Genomic DNA, 15543 nt, shown 5'->3' with positions numbered 1-15543 from the left:
TCGCGTCAAAACATCATCACCCTACACAACAAATCCTGCGGAGCGCATGGCAGTGCAACTGTACAACTCTTTCCAGTGAATTTCAAAACTCCCATACGTTAACGCGATCAACTCAAACAGACTCGACTGCGCTATTAAACAAGTACTTGGTGCAGCCCACACATTCACAGCCCATAAACTCCCACGTTTTGATCACCCGATCAACACGTTCTCTTCTCCGTCCTACGACCTTGCTCGTAAAATAAATATGCCATTACACACTACCACATTTCATGCAGCACGACCGGCCAACTAAGCCGCACCCCTAGTCCGTCACAGGGCGCACATAAACTAAGCTGATACATGCCAAGAAGTTCCTTGCCTGTGTTGTTCCAATGAACGTTAACGTTGTTGTATGACTTCGGGTTTGCCATAATTCGATAATCAAACTCGATGCTTCTCCGATTCTGGAATCAAAAGTTAGAAATACAGAACGTGAAGTAAATTGATGGGGAGTAACGGCCATACCGAGTCTCGAGTAGAGCATATACAATGCCATACGATTGCACTCCTCCGTACCCGTGATGGTGACCAGTCGCTCGTTGCTGTTGTCTTGAGGCTCATTGATTTTGATCACACTACCACTGATTTGCCGAATTTCATTAATCTTCTGGCCACCCTTGCCAATAATAGCGCCGACCATGTCATTGGGAATGAAAATTTGCTGCGTAAGAGGGCCACCGGGCATGCCATGCTGCATGGGTGGGCCCTGAGGGCCGCCATGAGGCTGGGGACCAACATGAGGAGGCATATGCTGCGTGGCATGGGGGGCACCTCCATAGGCTGCTTGTTGACCTCCATACTGCATAGGCATAGCGGGATTGGGAGGAGCAGCGTTATGCGGATAGTGTGGAGGGTAGGTAGCCGGAGGCATGTGGTGAGCCCGTCGATCCTGGTGGCGGCCGTAGTTCTCTGGTCGTCCATAGTGACCGGAAGCCGGCTGAGGCGAGTAAGGGACAACTTGCATGCCACCGGGAATAGAGCCTGCCGGGGCACCGCTGCGTGTGGCATATGCCGAAGCGGCTGGACCACCGAAGCGTTCGTTAAGCTGCTCTAGCAGCGTGCTCCCAACATAGTATGTGGCGATGTGGACGGCATCCGCAACGCCCATTACAACAAGGGATCGCTCGCTTGACATGGGTAGGCAGGAGTCAGAGGCATTGAGCCGGGCACCGGAAGCTTCCTGGATCTCACGAATTCTAGCACCACCCTTACCAATGATAGAGCCAATGAGAATGTGGGGGATCAGGAGACGTAGGGGATATGTCTTGGAAGAAGCGGTAGAGGCTTCACCAAGCGGCTCGTTGTTCAGCGTGCGAATAATTAAGCCAAATGCCTAGGAGAAAGTTAGCTCGGTGCCATTGAGACGGGAACAAGCTCAAGTGGACTTGCCTTGGCAACAGCGTCTACTATTCCGCTGACTGTCAGGATTCGCTCGACAGCACCCTTCTGGTAGTCGCTGACGGTGCATTTGGCATTCGACATTTTCCTAATGTTAGAAACGTTCTCGCCACCTTTACCAATGATTGTGGCGGCTTCCGGACTCGAGATGACAGCTCGAATGTGAATCCAAGATGTCTCGTCGTGAGCAGCAGCAGAGTTTGCCGCAGTGTCGCTCGATGCCGTGGCATTGGATGCACCAGCGGCCTTCGTATCGCTGCCTCCGTCTGTTACAGGAACGTCTGGCTGATCTGACTTGCTGCCATCTTCGTCTCCGTTCTTGTCGGCGACGTCAATTGTGGATTCGCTAGCTTCCCTCTCTTCATCATTCTTGATGACCTTATCCAGTGCTGGGCGCTTCGCGTCAGGTTGGTCCGTGGCACGGGACGGCGAGGAAGCCTCCTCCAGAGGACGCTTCGTCGAGGTTGGCTGGGGCGGCGAGGCAGACATTTCTTCTCCCCCTTTTTTTTATTATTGATTGACGTAAGATATCACAAGCACCCAGGAGTTCTAGGCGGGACTGTTCTTTTGGTAATTGGCAAATGATGAGAGATTTTTCAAGATCTCTCTGCTATATTTAACGTCTTTTATCTACACTCAGGGGTTTTCGAAAGGAAAACGTGCTGGTGTAGTGACGAGAATCGCTGGGGTCGGAAAATTTTCTGAAATGCTCGTGATGTGACTGGATATTTTGGCTAGTGTCGCGAGGGCGAGGCGAGTATGTGGACGTGGACGAGGACGTGGACGAGAACTGAGGGCGCGGGCCAAAGAAGTGAAAAAGACGGGCTCAGGATGTGGTAGAAGTGTCTGTCTTCCTGATGGTAACTGATCTGCAAATGTATAAAAGGAGGGTGCCGAAACGCCAGGGCTTTCCTTGGTGAAATACTCCTAGATGACTGTGGAGGAGAAAGAGGAGGGAGGTGCGATGATGGAAGTTGCTTTGGTTGGTAAGAAACGGAGTGAGGTGAAGCGATCGACTACTGGGATGAAGGTTTTCTCGCAAGCAGAACAAGGAAGAGGCAAGCGGTGAGCTCAAACCAAACCTTTGTTGGCCACACTTCAAAGTTAATAACCAACGGACTGATATCGCTTGGCGGATGGTCGTCGTGCGGAGGACGCCGCAAGGAGAGGGTAGCCGACAGTGGGATATGACCAGAGTGTCGCAAAAGGAGGGCGCAAATTGAGTCAGCAGGCGAGCATGGAATGTGCCAGTGAGCGGGGTGAGAATGGGTCGCAGGGAAAAGAGAAGATGGAGAAGTGCGGTCGAGGCCGTCAGGACGGTTGTCAGATATGGGACGTATGCACCCCAAGATGGAAAGACTCTCTGCCGAGCAGGAAATGATGGTCGCTCTGTCTGGAGGCGTGTCGCGAGAAGTTGGGAGAGCAAAGAGTCAGCCAGGGTGGAGAAGAAAGAGAAACCAGCTGTGTGAGGTGTGCGAGGCGTGTCACGTGGCAGCTGACCTAGTGGTGGGTTGCACGAGCGGCAAGCTGCACCGAGTGATTGGCGAACATGGTGAACGACGGGAGCCTGGCTGTTGATGAATGGATTGACAAGATTCTATTTTGAGCCATTTCATCTTACTGGGGGATCTTGAATAAAAAACCGGCCATGACCTGACTTGAAATACGGATGTCGGCATGAATAGGAGGCAATGGTAATTCTTGCACCTCATCACAGCTGGCCTCGCATGAGCCCACCCACATAAGTCATACACACTGTGTGTGATATATTGCCATTTGACCTACTCGCCGCAAACTCACCTTCGGGCGTGCATGTGCCGCAGTAATTGATCCCTTCCCAATCATCTCACACGCCTCCTTTTTTATAAACGAGGTCAAACTCTGTGACTTATATAAGCTCATTTGCAACATCGCTGTCAACGACCAACGCGTGTGCGAGATGCTCGCCCGCTCACTCACCCACTCATCAACTTCCCACCTGCACATCACAAACAACAATGGATGACGTCTCGCGAGCCACTGAGGCCGACGTCTACGCGGCAAACCTGAGTTTCACCCTGCAAGAGCTACAACGCAAAGTCCGCGACCACCAAGCCAAGCTCGATAAAGTGAGTTTCAGACGCGTTATTCGCGCTCCCTCCACGATGCCCTCACTGACTCTCAAAAACCACCAGATCCGTTCCGAGCAAACAGAAGTCTCCCTATCACCAGAAGACCAAGCCACTGTCATAAAAACCGCTCTAACAAACATCAACACCACATCGGAGCCCTTCCTCCCCTTCGCCGGCTCCGTCCTGCCCGCGCTCCTCGCCCTCCGCCGCGCGCACCAAACCATCACCGAGTCAAGGGCGTACCTGGAATCCCACGCCTCCGAGGCAGAGCGTGAACGCAAGCAGCTCGAGTCTGACCGCACCAACCTCAAGGACCAGCATCTCCTCACGGATGCGCTCACGTCGAGAATCGCAGCCCTGCGGCAGGAACTCGTGGCCAAGGCTGAGATGAGACCCGAAGACAGCGCCCGCGAAAAGATGGATGAGCTGCGTGCGAAGACAAAGGCTTACGACAAAGAGAGGAAACAGCTCATGAGGGCGTTGCTGGACTTTATTGACAATCAGCTTGCTCCCATGCTAGCGGCCGAGGAGCTGGGCGGTCCTGTGGTGGGGGATGTTATGGAAGTTGATCCTGATGACTTGGCGGCCGGGTTCAACGCCCAGGGGAAGCTGAAGAAGTCCAAGGGTGTTGGGGAGGATAAGCGGCAGAGAAGGATAGATGAGATTTGGGGAGCGGCGGCCGGAAGGACCAGCGGCGGCGGCGGCGGTAGAGTGGATGGGGAGGAGGAGATCCAGGCGGCGGGGAGGGAGATGCGCGAGTTGACCGAGGAGTTATCAAATAGGTTGGTTCAGGCAAAGGGGGATAATTCAGCATCGTATGTGGTGCTGGAACGGGAGTCGGCGGCGGCGAGGTTCTTGGTGCGGAGCAAGGTTGCGCAGTTTCACCCCAAGGATGCCAACAGGCTGCGGCTGATTGACTTTGGAAGAGACTTGGAAAATTAACCAGACTGGTGTTTCTACATGTAAATATTCAAAAGATTATAAGCTCCTATCGCCATTACCGGAGCGCGTGCGATGCCCAGATGAATGCGGATGAGATTGCAACAACAAAAACGCTCAAGCCTCTTGTCCCCCGAAGTGTACGACCATGCATCCCACAACACAATACATCATCTATATCACCAGTTCCTCTACTATACCCTCTTTCGTTTCGTCTACATGTGAGATCAACCGTTCACCACAGATTGAACGCGGCAGGCTCTGGCCCCTTCGCGCCATTCTGTCCAGTCTGTTTTCCCGCCCACTCACTTGCCCGTCTACGCTCATCAGGGAAATCCTCCAGTCGAGAGAAGGCCAAATCCAATCTCCTGTCAGTGACGGTGAAATGTTCCGGCACATTACCCAAATCCTCGAGTTCGTAGTACACGTAACAGCTCTCCCACCAGGCGTCGCCCCGGATAACATGTCTTAACTGACAGCCTGGGCAGGTTTGCTTAGCAAGACCGCCGTTCGATTGGTCCTTCTTCTTGGACTTGGAGTATTTCTCTGCAGGCGGGTGATCTGAACCACCGTTCTTGGACTTGGAGGGTTTATCGTTGAACGAAGCTTCCCTATCTGCCGTTTTGAATTGGGGCTGTTGCTCGTCGGCGACAACTGCGTCTTGCTTGGCCTTCGTTGCCTTCTTGGACGGGTTTGCCGAGTCAACTCCATTCTGTTTAGTTGTGTGATTTTGAACAAGGTGGTTCCGCGTCTCGACCTCCACGGAGATTGGTAGCTCCGGCTCTCCAAGCGTTGTGCCACCGGAAACAGAGGCCGAAGCGGGTGTCGCACCAGACAGGTCCTTAAGATAGGGCTTGTCATCCTGTATGCGCATCTTGTACTTGAATTCTTCGACGATGTCAAGCACCGTGCCGAAGGCTCGTCCAGGGGCCCCATCCAACTTGCGAGTCCACGCATCTACAAAGGGCTTATCAATTGTCTGGAAAGACTTGATCAGGTCCTCGACTGCGACAGCCTCATGAAACGTTGACGCTTGGAGTCGATGCAGTTCGACGGCGGCCAGGGCAATGGCCTCGATGAATACTTGCTTGTCATCCGTAGGCTGAGCTCTCAAATTGATGTCAAATTGTCGCTGAGCAATCGACGCCCTTTCTTCATCCGAGGGAGGGTTGATTCTCGACCTCAGACACAGGATCATATCTCGGGGCGTCTCTGCTCCATCTAGTCTCATGTAGGCACGGTATCTCTCAGGGATGCTTCTGTAAATGATTTTGTACAGCTTTTGAAGACCGTCTTTGGCGGCCGTGTAACCAGCAAGGTCGCTCAAGTATTTAGCAGTGTCCATGCGGTACTGTTCATACAAGACATCGTATTCTCGTGTAGAGAGAGAATGAGCATGCCTCGCCTGCTCAACCCGCAAATCGTACACCTTGTCCGTCTCGTACTGCTCTCTAGCCGGGAACTGTTTTAAGATGGGTCGTTTCGGGACGGTAGGCTTGATGGGTTCGTTCAGACGGTGGTCTTTGCCGTCGGGATCGACATATTTCCAGATATCCAAGGCCCTTGAGATGGCGGTGACATCGTCAAACCAGGCTGGCCAGTCCGTACGATCTCCGAGGAAGGCGATGGACTCGAAGGGCCCTTCTGGTATCGGGATTGTGAGAGCCATTGCAGCGGGTATGCAACTCAACTGCACTTGCCTGCTCACAGGCGAAAGTTGATGTGCCTTGACAATTTGGAGATCTGTATCGCCAACCTGACCAGGCCTGTGGATGATTTGGTTTTTTTTTTTTCAAACAGTGGGAGGCAAAAAAAGGCACTACCAGGCAGTTAACCAGGTCAGGTAGCTAACTATCGCGGTTGATGCTATGATACACCATGGAATATTAGTGTATACCTACCTAGGTAGGTGCTTAATTGGCAAAATATTCTGCCAAACTGTACGGAGTACGCCTGGACCAGGGTGTTTTAGGGGGGCAGTGGATTGACGATAACCCACTTGTTATGCATCTGGTTGCTGCACAAGACTGTTGACGGTGTTCCCAGAACCCAATTAATATTAGCCACCGCCCACGCTTCCTAGTGACCGTAGCGGCTAGTGCTATCATTGGCCAATTCCCCCAACTGAAGCTGGCTGGGTTGGGTTTCGTCTGCCGTTGGCTCTGGTCAATTTGACCTGTCAGCCAGTCGGCACTCCACGTCGCGCGTCGTCCTAGCAAAGTCGCGTCTCCCTCGCTTCCCAACCCCACGCCCTTAACCAGACAGCTCAGCCGACATGCGCGACACACCAGAATAGTCCATCCAAATACCAACCATTCTTCCTTCTCACCCTACCAACATCCAATTCATCTTCCCCTTTGCACCTCTCCCACCCACAATGTCTGCCGCCCCCGACTCCGTCGCCGCCGCAACCACCTCACCGCCAGCCAAGCGCGTCAAGACCGATCTCTCCACCATGGAGGCCCCTCCCGCATTGCAAGTCAAGAAGCTGTCCGACAAGGCTCGTCTACCTACCCGCGGCAGTGCCTTTGCCGCCGGCTACGACATCTACGCTTCCAAGGATACCACCGTCCCCGCGAGGGGCAAGGTCCTCGTCGATACAGACATTAGCATTGCCGTGCCCGCTGGAACTTGTAAGTCCACCCTCATTCTGGAGAAAATGGCCCAAAAAAAATCCTCGAAAGCTAATTTGGTCCTGGTGACAGATGGCCGTATCGCCCCCCGTTCAGGACTGGCATCCAAGCACTTCATTGACACCGGCGCCGGCGTCATCGACGCCGACTACAGGGGCCAAGTCAAGGTGTTGCTGTTCAACCACGCCGAGACCGACTTTGAGATCAAGGAGGGTGATCGTATTGCCCAGCTGGTTATTGAGCGGATTTATACCCCAGAGGTTGTGGAGGTACAGGAGTTGGAAGAGAGTGTTCGTGGAGCCGGTGGTTTCGGCAGCACTGGTGGATTCGCCAATGGCACTGCTGCTTGAAAATGGAAGAGTTTCCAGGAAGCGATCGATGGCGCGCAGGGGACGAGGCTAAAAGCTGAAATAAATAAGTGCCTCTGGCAGCCCATCTTCCACGATAATGCATGATGATTATTTTCCTTGGTTTTTAAAACTAAGCTCATAGAGAGCTTCACCTAGAGTCAAGAACTTGCAATAAAACACGTCACGCCCAATTCTTGAACTTTGACGCGATCAATGTGTGAATTATAGCATGGCTTAATGCATACGCGAATCTATGTCTTTCTTCGCTCTCTTACTTGACCATGTTCCCCAACTCTAAATTTGCTGTGCTTTAAACTGCACGCCAGGACTCCTCAAAACATCCAAATTCTGCACCAACTGCAACTCCGAAGCCTTGGACGTGATCTGCCGCTCCCCCTTTCTATTCACTCTTTCCTCCTCTGTCAACCGCGCTCTCGTCCTTTCAATTATACCCGGCATAGCGTCTCTCGTCTTGGTCAATACTTCGTGCATACTGGCCAATACCTTTTCTGCAGCTCGCGCGAGCGGCAACTGTGCAGCAGACACAGTATCGTCACTTAACCAGTTTGCGCGATTGATAAGCCCCGGAACGGATTGAACCGCCTCGCGCATCCGGGCTGTTACGAGAGCTCCAAACATATCGCCCGTGCCGCAGAAGTAGCAATCAATCGAAGGGAAAGTAATTTTGAAGAGGCGTGCTTTTCCGATTGATGTCATACTTGAGCCGATGACGGATAAGTGCGAGGGCGGTTGTCCTGGTGGTGAGAAGTTGACGGATGTGATGATGACGTGAGGGATGCGGTACTTGTCATGGAGGGCTTGGATAGCTGTGTTGAGAGATTCCATATCAACAATTTTGACTTCTGACAGAAGTCTGAGAACATCAGGTTAGCAACGGGTTGATCATAGTCGTCAAGATTGAAGCGAAAACATACTCGGCCTCAAACTGATTCGGCAGAATCAAGTCGGCATGCTCGATCAGTTCCTTGTAGGCGGGAACAACATCCTCGGCGACATAAATTTTGCCATTATCGCCCATTACCGGATCAAGAACCCAGAAAAAGTTCCCTGGCGTTCCCTTGTTCTTGTTCTTGAGTTCCTTGCCGATGTTCCCCACCGAGGCTACGGCCTCCGCTCCAGGTATGTATCCCGACAACATCATGTCGAAGTCGTCTAGATAAGACTGGCGCAAACCATCGTACAAGTCTGTGATTTCTTGGGCAGACACTGTTGTGCCCGTCCACTGCCTATACCCTGTGTGGTTGCCTTCACGACATTAGCAAACCGATGATGAAACGACAGGGGTGAGACCATATGTACTGAATTGAACGGTGTTTAGGGCGGCAACGTCGTAGCCAAGCGACTGAAGAGTGAAAACGGCGATTTTGTTTCCAACATAACTAAACGAGAATATCAGCAGGCTTGTCTCTTCCATTGCCGCCGTTGGTGATGCATGCGGGGCAAGAAAGCCAGCCAACTCTGCCACCACCTACCCAGATACTACCTAACGACTGATGAGCAAGTCATTTCCAAGCCAAAGTTAAGTTCATGGACGAAAACATACATGGCTCGCAACGGCGAGGACCCTCGGGGCTGGCGCAGGCGCTGAGGCCGTCATACTCCTGGATCCTAGTGTGAAGTTGCAACTGCGAACTGGTGAGGCCTTGAGACACAGTGTCTGGTTGCTCCGATAACGGTTATTCAGGAGTGGCAGACGCCGCGTACTAAGTACGCTGAGCAACGTGCAGGTAACCTAAGGTGTCCCACTAAATGAAAGCAGCGAGATAGGGTGAGGTTCAGGATCACAGCCGTGGTTTTTGTTTTTGTTTTTTTCTCGGCTCCTGAGGCCTGTAGAGTTGTTTCCTCGAAATGTGCAATCAATGGATCACTTGCCTCTCGAAGCAAAAGGCGCATGTCCGACAATGGACTTGCCCCAGACCTATTTGTCAGGTGCTGGAAAGTGGGCACTAGGAAGGAGCACGCTAGACATGGGAGCCGCTGCAGGCGTCAACCGTTTCCTTTAACTTGGGTAGTAACATGCTCAACGTCGTGACGTCTGGTTTGTAGATGAATAGTCCAAGGGGCAAGAAGGAGAGAAATGTGTGCATCTCGTAGGGCAATCACGTTCGAGCCCGTACCACACCACGTGCCGCCCCTCGATATGAGTAATTGTACGGAGTACTCCGTACCAGACCTACACATGTACCTGCACCTACTACGGTACTACGTAACTGGGACGCCGAGAGGTCGATTCTCTTGACAGCAGAATGCTATTGTTGCTCTGGAAATGTTGCTTACTAGCTCAGGCACCTACACACTTCTTAATTAATCAAGTTGTGATCACCATTAAAGTCATCTATCATAACACCCGTACATATATGCAATGCTCAAATCCAAAATATGTGGTCAAGCAGCCTCTCCAAGTAAATGCTACAAACGCCATGCATGCCATGAAATAAGCAAAATCTCAACCAAATGTCCCTACATCTCTTCCAAATCGTCTTCTGACACAGCTGAAACAAAGGCAAAGTTGAGCCAGTGTAGCCAAGTCTTGTTCTTCTCCTTATTCTCCTTATTCTTCTTCTTCTTTTTCTTCTTATCCGCGTCTACGTCACCACTACCACCATCACCTTCTGCAATCTCATTGTTTTTGCTGCGTTGGCCCATGCGGTATGCCAGATGCAGATAGCTTCGGACGGTCAAGTCCTTGAGTTTGAACTGTTTGTCATCGAATGTGCTGTACTCGACCTCGAATTGGAATTTGCGTGGTTGGGCTGGCTTGTGTTTTGGTTTCTTGTCGCCGTGGTTGCCATCATGCCATTTAGATCCTTCGATGCCGTCTAACTCAGGTTGATCATTGTTTATGTGGGTGAGGTTGGCAAAGTATTGAGTGTACCCTGTCAAGGTAAACTGCTGTGGGTAATAGGCTGGCCCAGGTAGCGCTGTTTTGGGAGGATCATCTGGGATGATCAAGTTTGGATCCTTGGGCTTTTGTTTTCCCTCCTTTCCTTTCTTCCCCTTCTTCCCCTTCTTATTCTTTTTAATGCTAACGGATCGCAGCTCCAAATTCTCAGTCGACTGCACTTTCTCCATTGCATTCTTTTCCTTCCAAACAGTAGCATTTTCCAGCCCTGTCACGTTGTATTCGAAAACTCGCAAGCTTGGAAAGTAATTGGGTACCACACTTGGACTGATAAAGGAAAGCTGATATCGTTCGGCATACTTTCCCCCAATCTTCTTGAAGCCCTTCTTCTTTTCCTTCTTCCCAGTTTCGACCTCGGCGTGGTCATCCTCTTCATTAAGCACCTCAATGGCGGAACCAGGAATGTCGCCCCAAATGTCCCGCAGCTCTTGGAGGTAGTCCTCTTTACCTTGGGCTGAGAGCTCGGACTCGTTGATCGACTTTCGAAAGACGCTACGTGCGGCAGGACTCTGACCCGCTGCCACGTCCAAGTCGATATCCTTGGTGTCGCTCAGAAGGAAGTGATCGATATTCATGTGGCCAAATAGCGAGGCGACAACAACGTCCCGGTACTTTTGAAGCCATAGGGTATATCGCTGCCAGCAAGTTTCATCCCAATTCTGCTTGCTATCGGTTCTTGCGGGTGGGACGTGACCCATAAGGATAGCTTTCGTGCCCGTCTGTCGCATAAGATCCAACTGCACCCGAAGCCATTCCATATGCTTGTACCCGGGCTCGGACGGTAGCGCGCAACCATCCACAGCAGCATTACGGTCAAAGAAGTACATTGTGTTGAGACTAAAGACTGTAAGCTTTCCGGGGATGACGTCAACATGGAACCAGCCGCCGAATTGGAAAGAATGGCGCTGCTCCTCCGGGATGAATCGATCCCAAATCTCCCCATAAGCGGCGAACCAGTGATTAGGGCCAGGGTACATAATGTTGTGAGGTAGAAAATCATTGTTTCCGAATGTCGGTATTATGGGAACCTCAAGCTTCCCCTCGGGTGAGCTAAAAGTCTTGATGATTTTATCAGTAACGACCTTGTTGCTATCGAGGACAGTCTTGTCGGTTCGCGGATGCGCTTCATCGCTGTCGTGTCGCGCCGTGTCGCCTGTCCATATTACAAAATCAATGTCGTCCTTGATATTCTCTTGTATCCACTGGAAGGTGGCGTCCACGAGGGAAAATGGCGAGTCGCAGTCAGTTTTTTCTGCTCCATACGTCCCAGCCATGCCATTGCCGCGATGGCACGCGATACCGTCTTCGGTTGATGTGTGAGGCTTGTAAAACTCATCAGGGTGAAAGTCTGAATGATTCTCTTGTGAGTAAATGCTGGTCGCCAGGAAAGGCAAAAGAGTGGGATGGGACGGCAGCGAACCTGTTATATGCAGGAACCGACCATTGAGCTTGCGTGATTGTAACTCTTGATGCGGCTGCGACTCATATTGCAGGGTCTTTTGGGGCAGGTCGCCCAAAATTGGCGACGAAATGACGCCACAGCTCAGTGCCAGAAATGTCTGAGCTTGCAGCCAAAAGGCTGGACAAGGCATGGTGGCGCCTAGTCACGGGTATCAAAATAAGGCAAGGCTTATTAAAAAAAAAAAAAAAAAGAGAGAGAGGGAGGGAGGATGGGAGAGGGAGAGGGAGAGGGATCGTCCTAAGATCTAGAGCCTAGTACAGCGCATAAGAATTTATGGAAACGGTTCGAGAAGACTGCTATCGACCAGGTTTATAACATTCGTTGACTCTTGCGAATAGATGACTGTCAGGTAGCAATGCTAAGATGGCGCAGAGAGGTCATGCGAATGAGCCAGGGAGTGTTGGTAGAGACGGCTCAATGTGAGTCGTCTCGGCCTCCAAAACCGAGCGCCTGATCCTGTGGTTTGACGAAAGCCAAGGGGCGGGTGGTTGCGTCGGTGGTGGACAGAAAATTCATCCAGTCGGGCGAGTCGGCGTTCTGACGCTGTATTCGTTCGGGTGACGTAAAAATGGGCTGCAGGTCCCAAGATCAGTGGGTGCCCCAGCAGAACGCGGTTGCACAAAGCAAGGGCAAAAGTCTGAGGGGCACAATGGACTGGTGAAGTTGAAGGAGAGGCGAGAGTTTGCAAGGTGCAAAACGCAAAGCGCAGAGAGAACTATCCGGTGGGAGATGAAAGATAATATGCCATGTTCGTTCACTCAGACTCATGAGTCGTTAGTAGCAAGCTAGCAAGAGAATCTGGGGCAAGTGCATCCGATGCGCTTTCCACTTGCCGCTTCCCACTTCCCATGGCCCTAATAAATTCCAAAACTCCAAAGCTTGAACCACCAAGCTATCCCAAACCTGGCCCCGGCAACTCGGACAAGCCATTCTTAGAGCATCTCATGCTCCTCACTCTGGCTGCAACTATACTCTTCTCGAGGCCCCAATCCAAGCAGTGATTGGTATATTCGGCTCCGCATAAATGGCAAGTGTCTATTCAGCCACTCCATGTTACCATCACGGGCCGCCCGCCGATCGTGGATGGGCCAATGTTCATGCATCACCGCCAGCACGTGGGCCAGTGACACGGCGTCGAGTTGTCAACTGGTGCAAATTCCTAGCAGCCGCCGTCTCGGCGACTGCGACAGCGCCACCGCGAATAGGAGGGCATGGAGGGGCACGCGACCTCGTTTATGGCCCTTAGGCTCACCAGACGTTTCCACACAGTCACCCACGCATGGCATCCGCCTCGGACTTCAACGGATTTCAACACCTTGATGGACTACAATGTGTCATCCTCGGCCCCCTCTGTGGCAGTGAAATGCTGGTGATGGTGCGTTGCTGCTCGCCTGACCATGCGCGTTTGCTCAAGTAGCAGATGACAATCTTATAATACAGTGTGTTGAAGAACATGATTTGCTTATCCAAGTTTCCACTAGCGTGTTGGCAGCAACTATTTTGCGACATCAACAAAGGTACAAAGATGGGCCGCAGTCTTTCATTTCACGCGGTAGAAGCGCTTATTTCGATTCAAGTCTCGAACCCGTATTCCGGCCATCCTATTTCACACTCCGACGTCTAATGGGTAGCTATCTACCGCTCCAACGCCCCGCGATGGACAAGCCTCGGCGTTGAATAGTTTCGTAACGGTATCCAAGTCGTCGTTAGGATCGGGGCCCTTCCCAATGTCCCCGTACTTGAAGACCTGGCTCCCCATTTCTTATAACACCTTGTGGCATGTTGGTCCTGCATCAATCACTCTTGGATTGTCTGCCTTGCTGCGATTGAAGGTTCGTGTTGTCTACGAAGAGTGCAGAAACGTGGGTATTAAATCGTCTTGGTGGTTGAGTATCAGTCCTGTCCTTCATTGACAAGAGAGATTATGCATTTTGCAGCTTAGAAAGTTCCCATCTGCCCACGCAATCTTCTTCCGGTGCTAACACTGGGACTATGGAGTGGTACGGCTCCAAGTCGTCTGCCCCAACATTATCACAGACATGCATCCAGGAGCCAACTCGTCTATTGGAACTAAGCGTATAACATTGGTATTTGGTTTCAGTGAGTGGCGCCTTACATTCATTTTGAGGATAGAAACAGCAAGCATCAAACACAACCGGACTGGTCTATCATACGCATTTTGTTGCCCAGGTCAAAATGGTCTGCTATGAAGAAGTGTACATCTGGCGTAGAGGCTAGTGCCCCGAAGCCACTTGTAGCAGGAACCACAACGCGCAAATGGAGCAAATAGCCTGGGCAGATTCATTCTCGCTCCTAACCATGTGTCTCCCGTGTTCTTGAATAGGGACTTGACTGAAAGACGATCTCTCAATCCGGACAGGTTAACAACGATCCTGCTTGTAGTGGCCCAGAAGCCCATACCATGAGGCTCGACAGAATTTCTCGACATCTTCGTGGCAGCCCTGAATGAGAGGCATCCATGTTAATACAATTTCAATATCTTATTTCTCCGAGACAGGGAGGACCAATCTTAGATCTATAAAGTAGCCTTGTTGGGCATGCGTTCGACAGAGATCAGTATCAATTTGTCCCAGAAGCTAATCGAAATATAAAATGGAACTAATATGAAGTAATTTTGTTCCACAATCGAGCCATTGTTCAGTGTGAGAAACCGAATAGGGCCTGTCACATGCCCCCCTCCGTTGCAGTTCTCCCGCCTTGTTGGTCTTCTTGTTTTATTTCCAGTCAGTACCACAACTCTCCCTCTAATGTCTTTCAAAAAATAACATTCATTCCAGGTTCGACATACAAGAGACAAAGCATGGTGGCAGACTCAACTCTTCCCTGGCACATGACAACTTGCTCCCTATGCCACAACCTGATTGACCGCTTGCAAAACTCATCATCATGACCACGCTATGAGATATCCCCAATCTTTCAGATGCGAGCTATGACGCGGTTCATATCGAGTACGTCAACGAGCATAGAGGCCATTGGGCGCGAGAAGGCATTGGATGTTTGCAGTTGCGGATTTTCCTTCAAGATATGGCTCGGCACACCAGGAGGTTATCAAGACTCGTAGTTCAGCGTCCAGCTGTTGAGGCATTCAGAATACACTCCTTCATATCCTCTGTTATTCGAACCTCAATCCCTGCTTCCTGCAGCCGTTTCATTCCATCATTGCAGCGAACAAATGTACTTGGCTCGCGAATGCCTACGTACACGGAACGTACAACATCCTTAAGCTTCAAGATTCGCTCGACACACGAAATATTCCCGCTCAGCCTATCATTGCAAGGTTCCATAGTCGTGTAGAGCACAGTTCTTGCAGGTAGGACATGACGAATATGGTCCTCAGCATGAGCCGGGGGCAGGTTGTGTGCTAGGGCAACTTTGATGAAGCAGCATTGCTCCGCATGTGTATTGCCTTGGTCGCCTACTGGGCTAGGAAGATAGTCGTGCGTGCTTCAGAGCGTATTCCATGAAGCTGTGGTGGTCGTTCCTCTCAATAAAAGGATGGACTGTAGCTGTGTTTGGCGTTTGAGCCATTTTGCCTTTGTAGAAAAATAAAGCGACGGCCTCAGGTGCGTGGACGCGTCGAAGACGGCCATGGCCATGAAAGCCGTCGAAGACGGCCATGGCCATGAAAGCCGTCGAGGTTGCGTTGCGCCCAGATCAATAGGAT

General features: G+C 51.3%; 6 protein-coding genes across 6 annotated transcripts; 2 read left to right on the top strand and 4 right to left on the bottom strand.

Annotated features, from left to right (window-relative positions):
- Positions 1–423: 423 nt before the first annotated feature.
- On the bottom strand, positions 424–1929 carry MAA_04000 (hnRNP K like protein; the record flags this gene model as incomplete). Its single annotated transcript, XM_007821998.1, has 3 exons — positions 424–446; positions 508–1375; positions 1450–1929. The coding sequence occupies 3 exons, from the start codon at positions 1927–1929 to the stop codon at positions 424–426; spliced, it is 1371 nt and encodes a 456-aa protein (XP_007820189.1).
- Positions 1930–3437: 1508 nt separating this feature from the next.
- Positions 3438–4493, top strand: MAA_04001 (uncharacterized protein; the record flags this gene model as incomplete). Its single annotated transcript, XM_007821999.1, has 1 exon — positions 3438–4493. One exon carries the CDS (start codon positions 3438–3440, stop codon positions 4491–4493), a length of 1056 nt encoding a protein of 351 aa, XP_007820190.1.
- Positions 4494–4725: 232 nt separating this feature from the next.
- Positions 4726–6159, bottom strand: MAA_04002 (uncharacterized protein; the record flags this gene model as incomplete). Its single annotated transcript, XM_007822000.1, has 1 exon — positions 4726–6159. The coding sequence occupies one exon, from the start codon at positions 6157–6159 to the stop codon at positions 4726–4728; it is 1434 nt and encodes a 477-aa protein (XP_007820191.1).
- Positions 6160–6867: 708 nt separating this feature from the next.
- On the top strand, positions 6868–7473 carry MAA_04003 (dUTP pyrophosphatase; the record flags this gene model as incomplete). The annotated part of the gene is made up of 1 exon (XM_007822001.1): positions 6868–7473. One exon carries the CDS (start codon positions 6868–6870, stop codon positions 7471–7473), a length of 606 nt encoding a protein of 201 aa, XP_007820192.1.
- Positions 7474–7767: 294 nt separating this feature from the next.
- On the bottom strand, positions 7768–8908 carry MAA_04004 (pyridoxal kinase; the record flags this gene model as incomplete). The annotated part of the gene is made up of 3 exons (XM_007822002.2): positions 7768–8347; positions 8409–8739; positions 8794–8908. The coding sequence occupies 3 exons, from the start codon at positions 8906–8908 to the stop codon at positions 7768–7770; spliced, it is 1026 nt and encodes a 341-aa protein (XP_007820193.2).
- Positions 8909–9954: 1046 nt separating this feature from the next.
- MAA_04005 (Endopolyphosphatase, Ppn1p-related protein) lies at positions 9955–11988 on the bottom strand (the record flags this gene model as incomplete). The annotated part of the gene is made up of 1 exon (XM_007822003.1): positions 9955–11988. One exon carries the CDS (start codon positions 11986–11988, stop codon positions 9955–9957), a length of 2034 nt encoding a protein of 677 aa, XP_007820194.1.
- Positions 11989–15543: the final 3555 nt, after the last annotated feature.

The sequence above is a fragment of the Metarhizium robertsii genome (genome assembly GCF_000187425.2).
Source record: "Metarhizium robertsii ARSEF 23 chromosome Unknown MAA_Scf_5, whole genome shotgun sequence".
NCBI classification, from domain to species: domain Eukaryota; kingdom Fungi; phylum Ascomycota; class Sordariomycetes; order Hypocreales; family Clavicipitaceae; genus Metarhizium; species Metarhizium robertsii.
The sequence above is the reverse complement of the archived record's forward strand: the minus strand, read 5'-3'. Positions and strand labels throughout refer to the sequence as shown.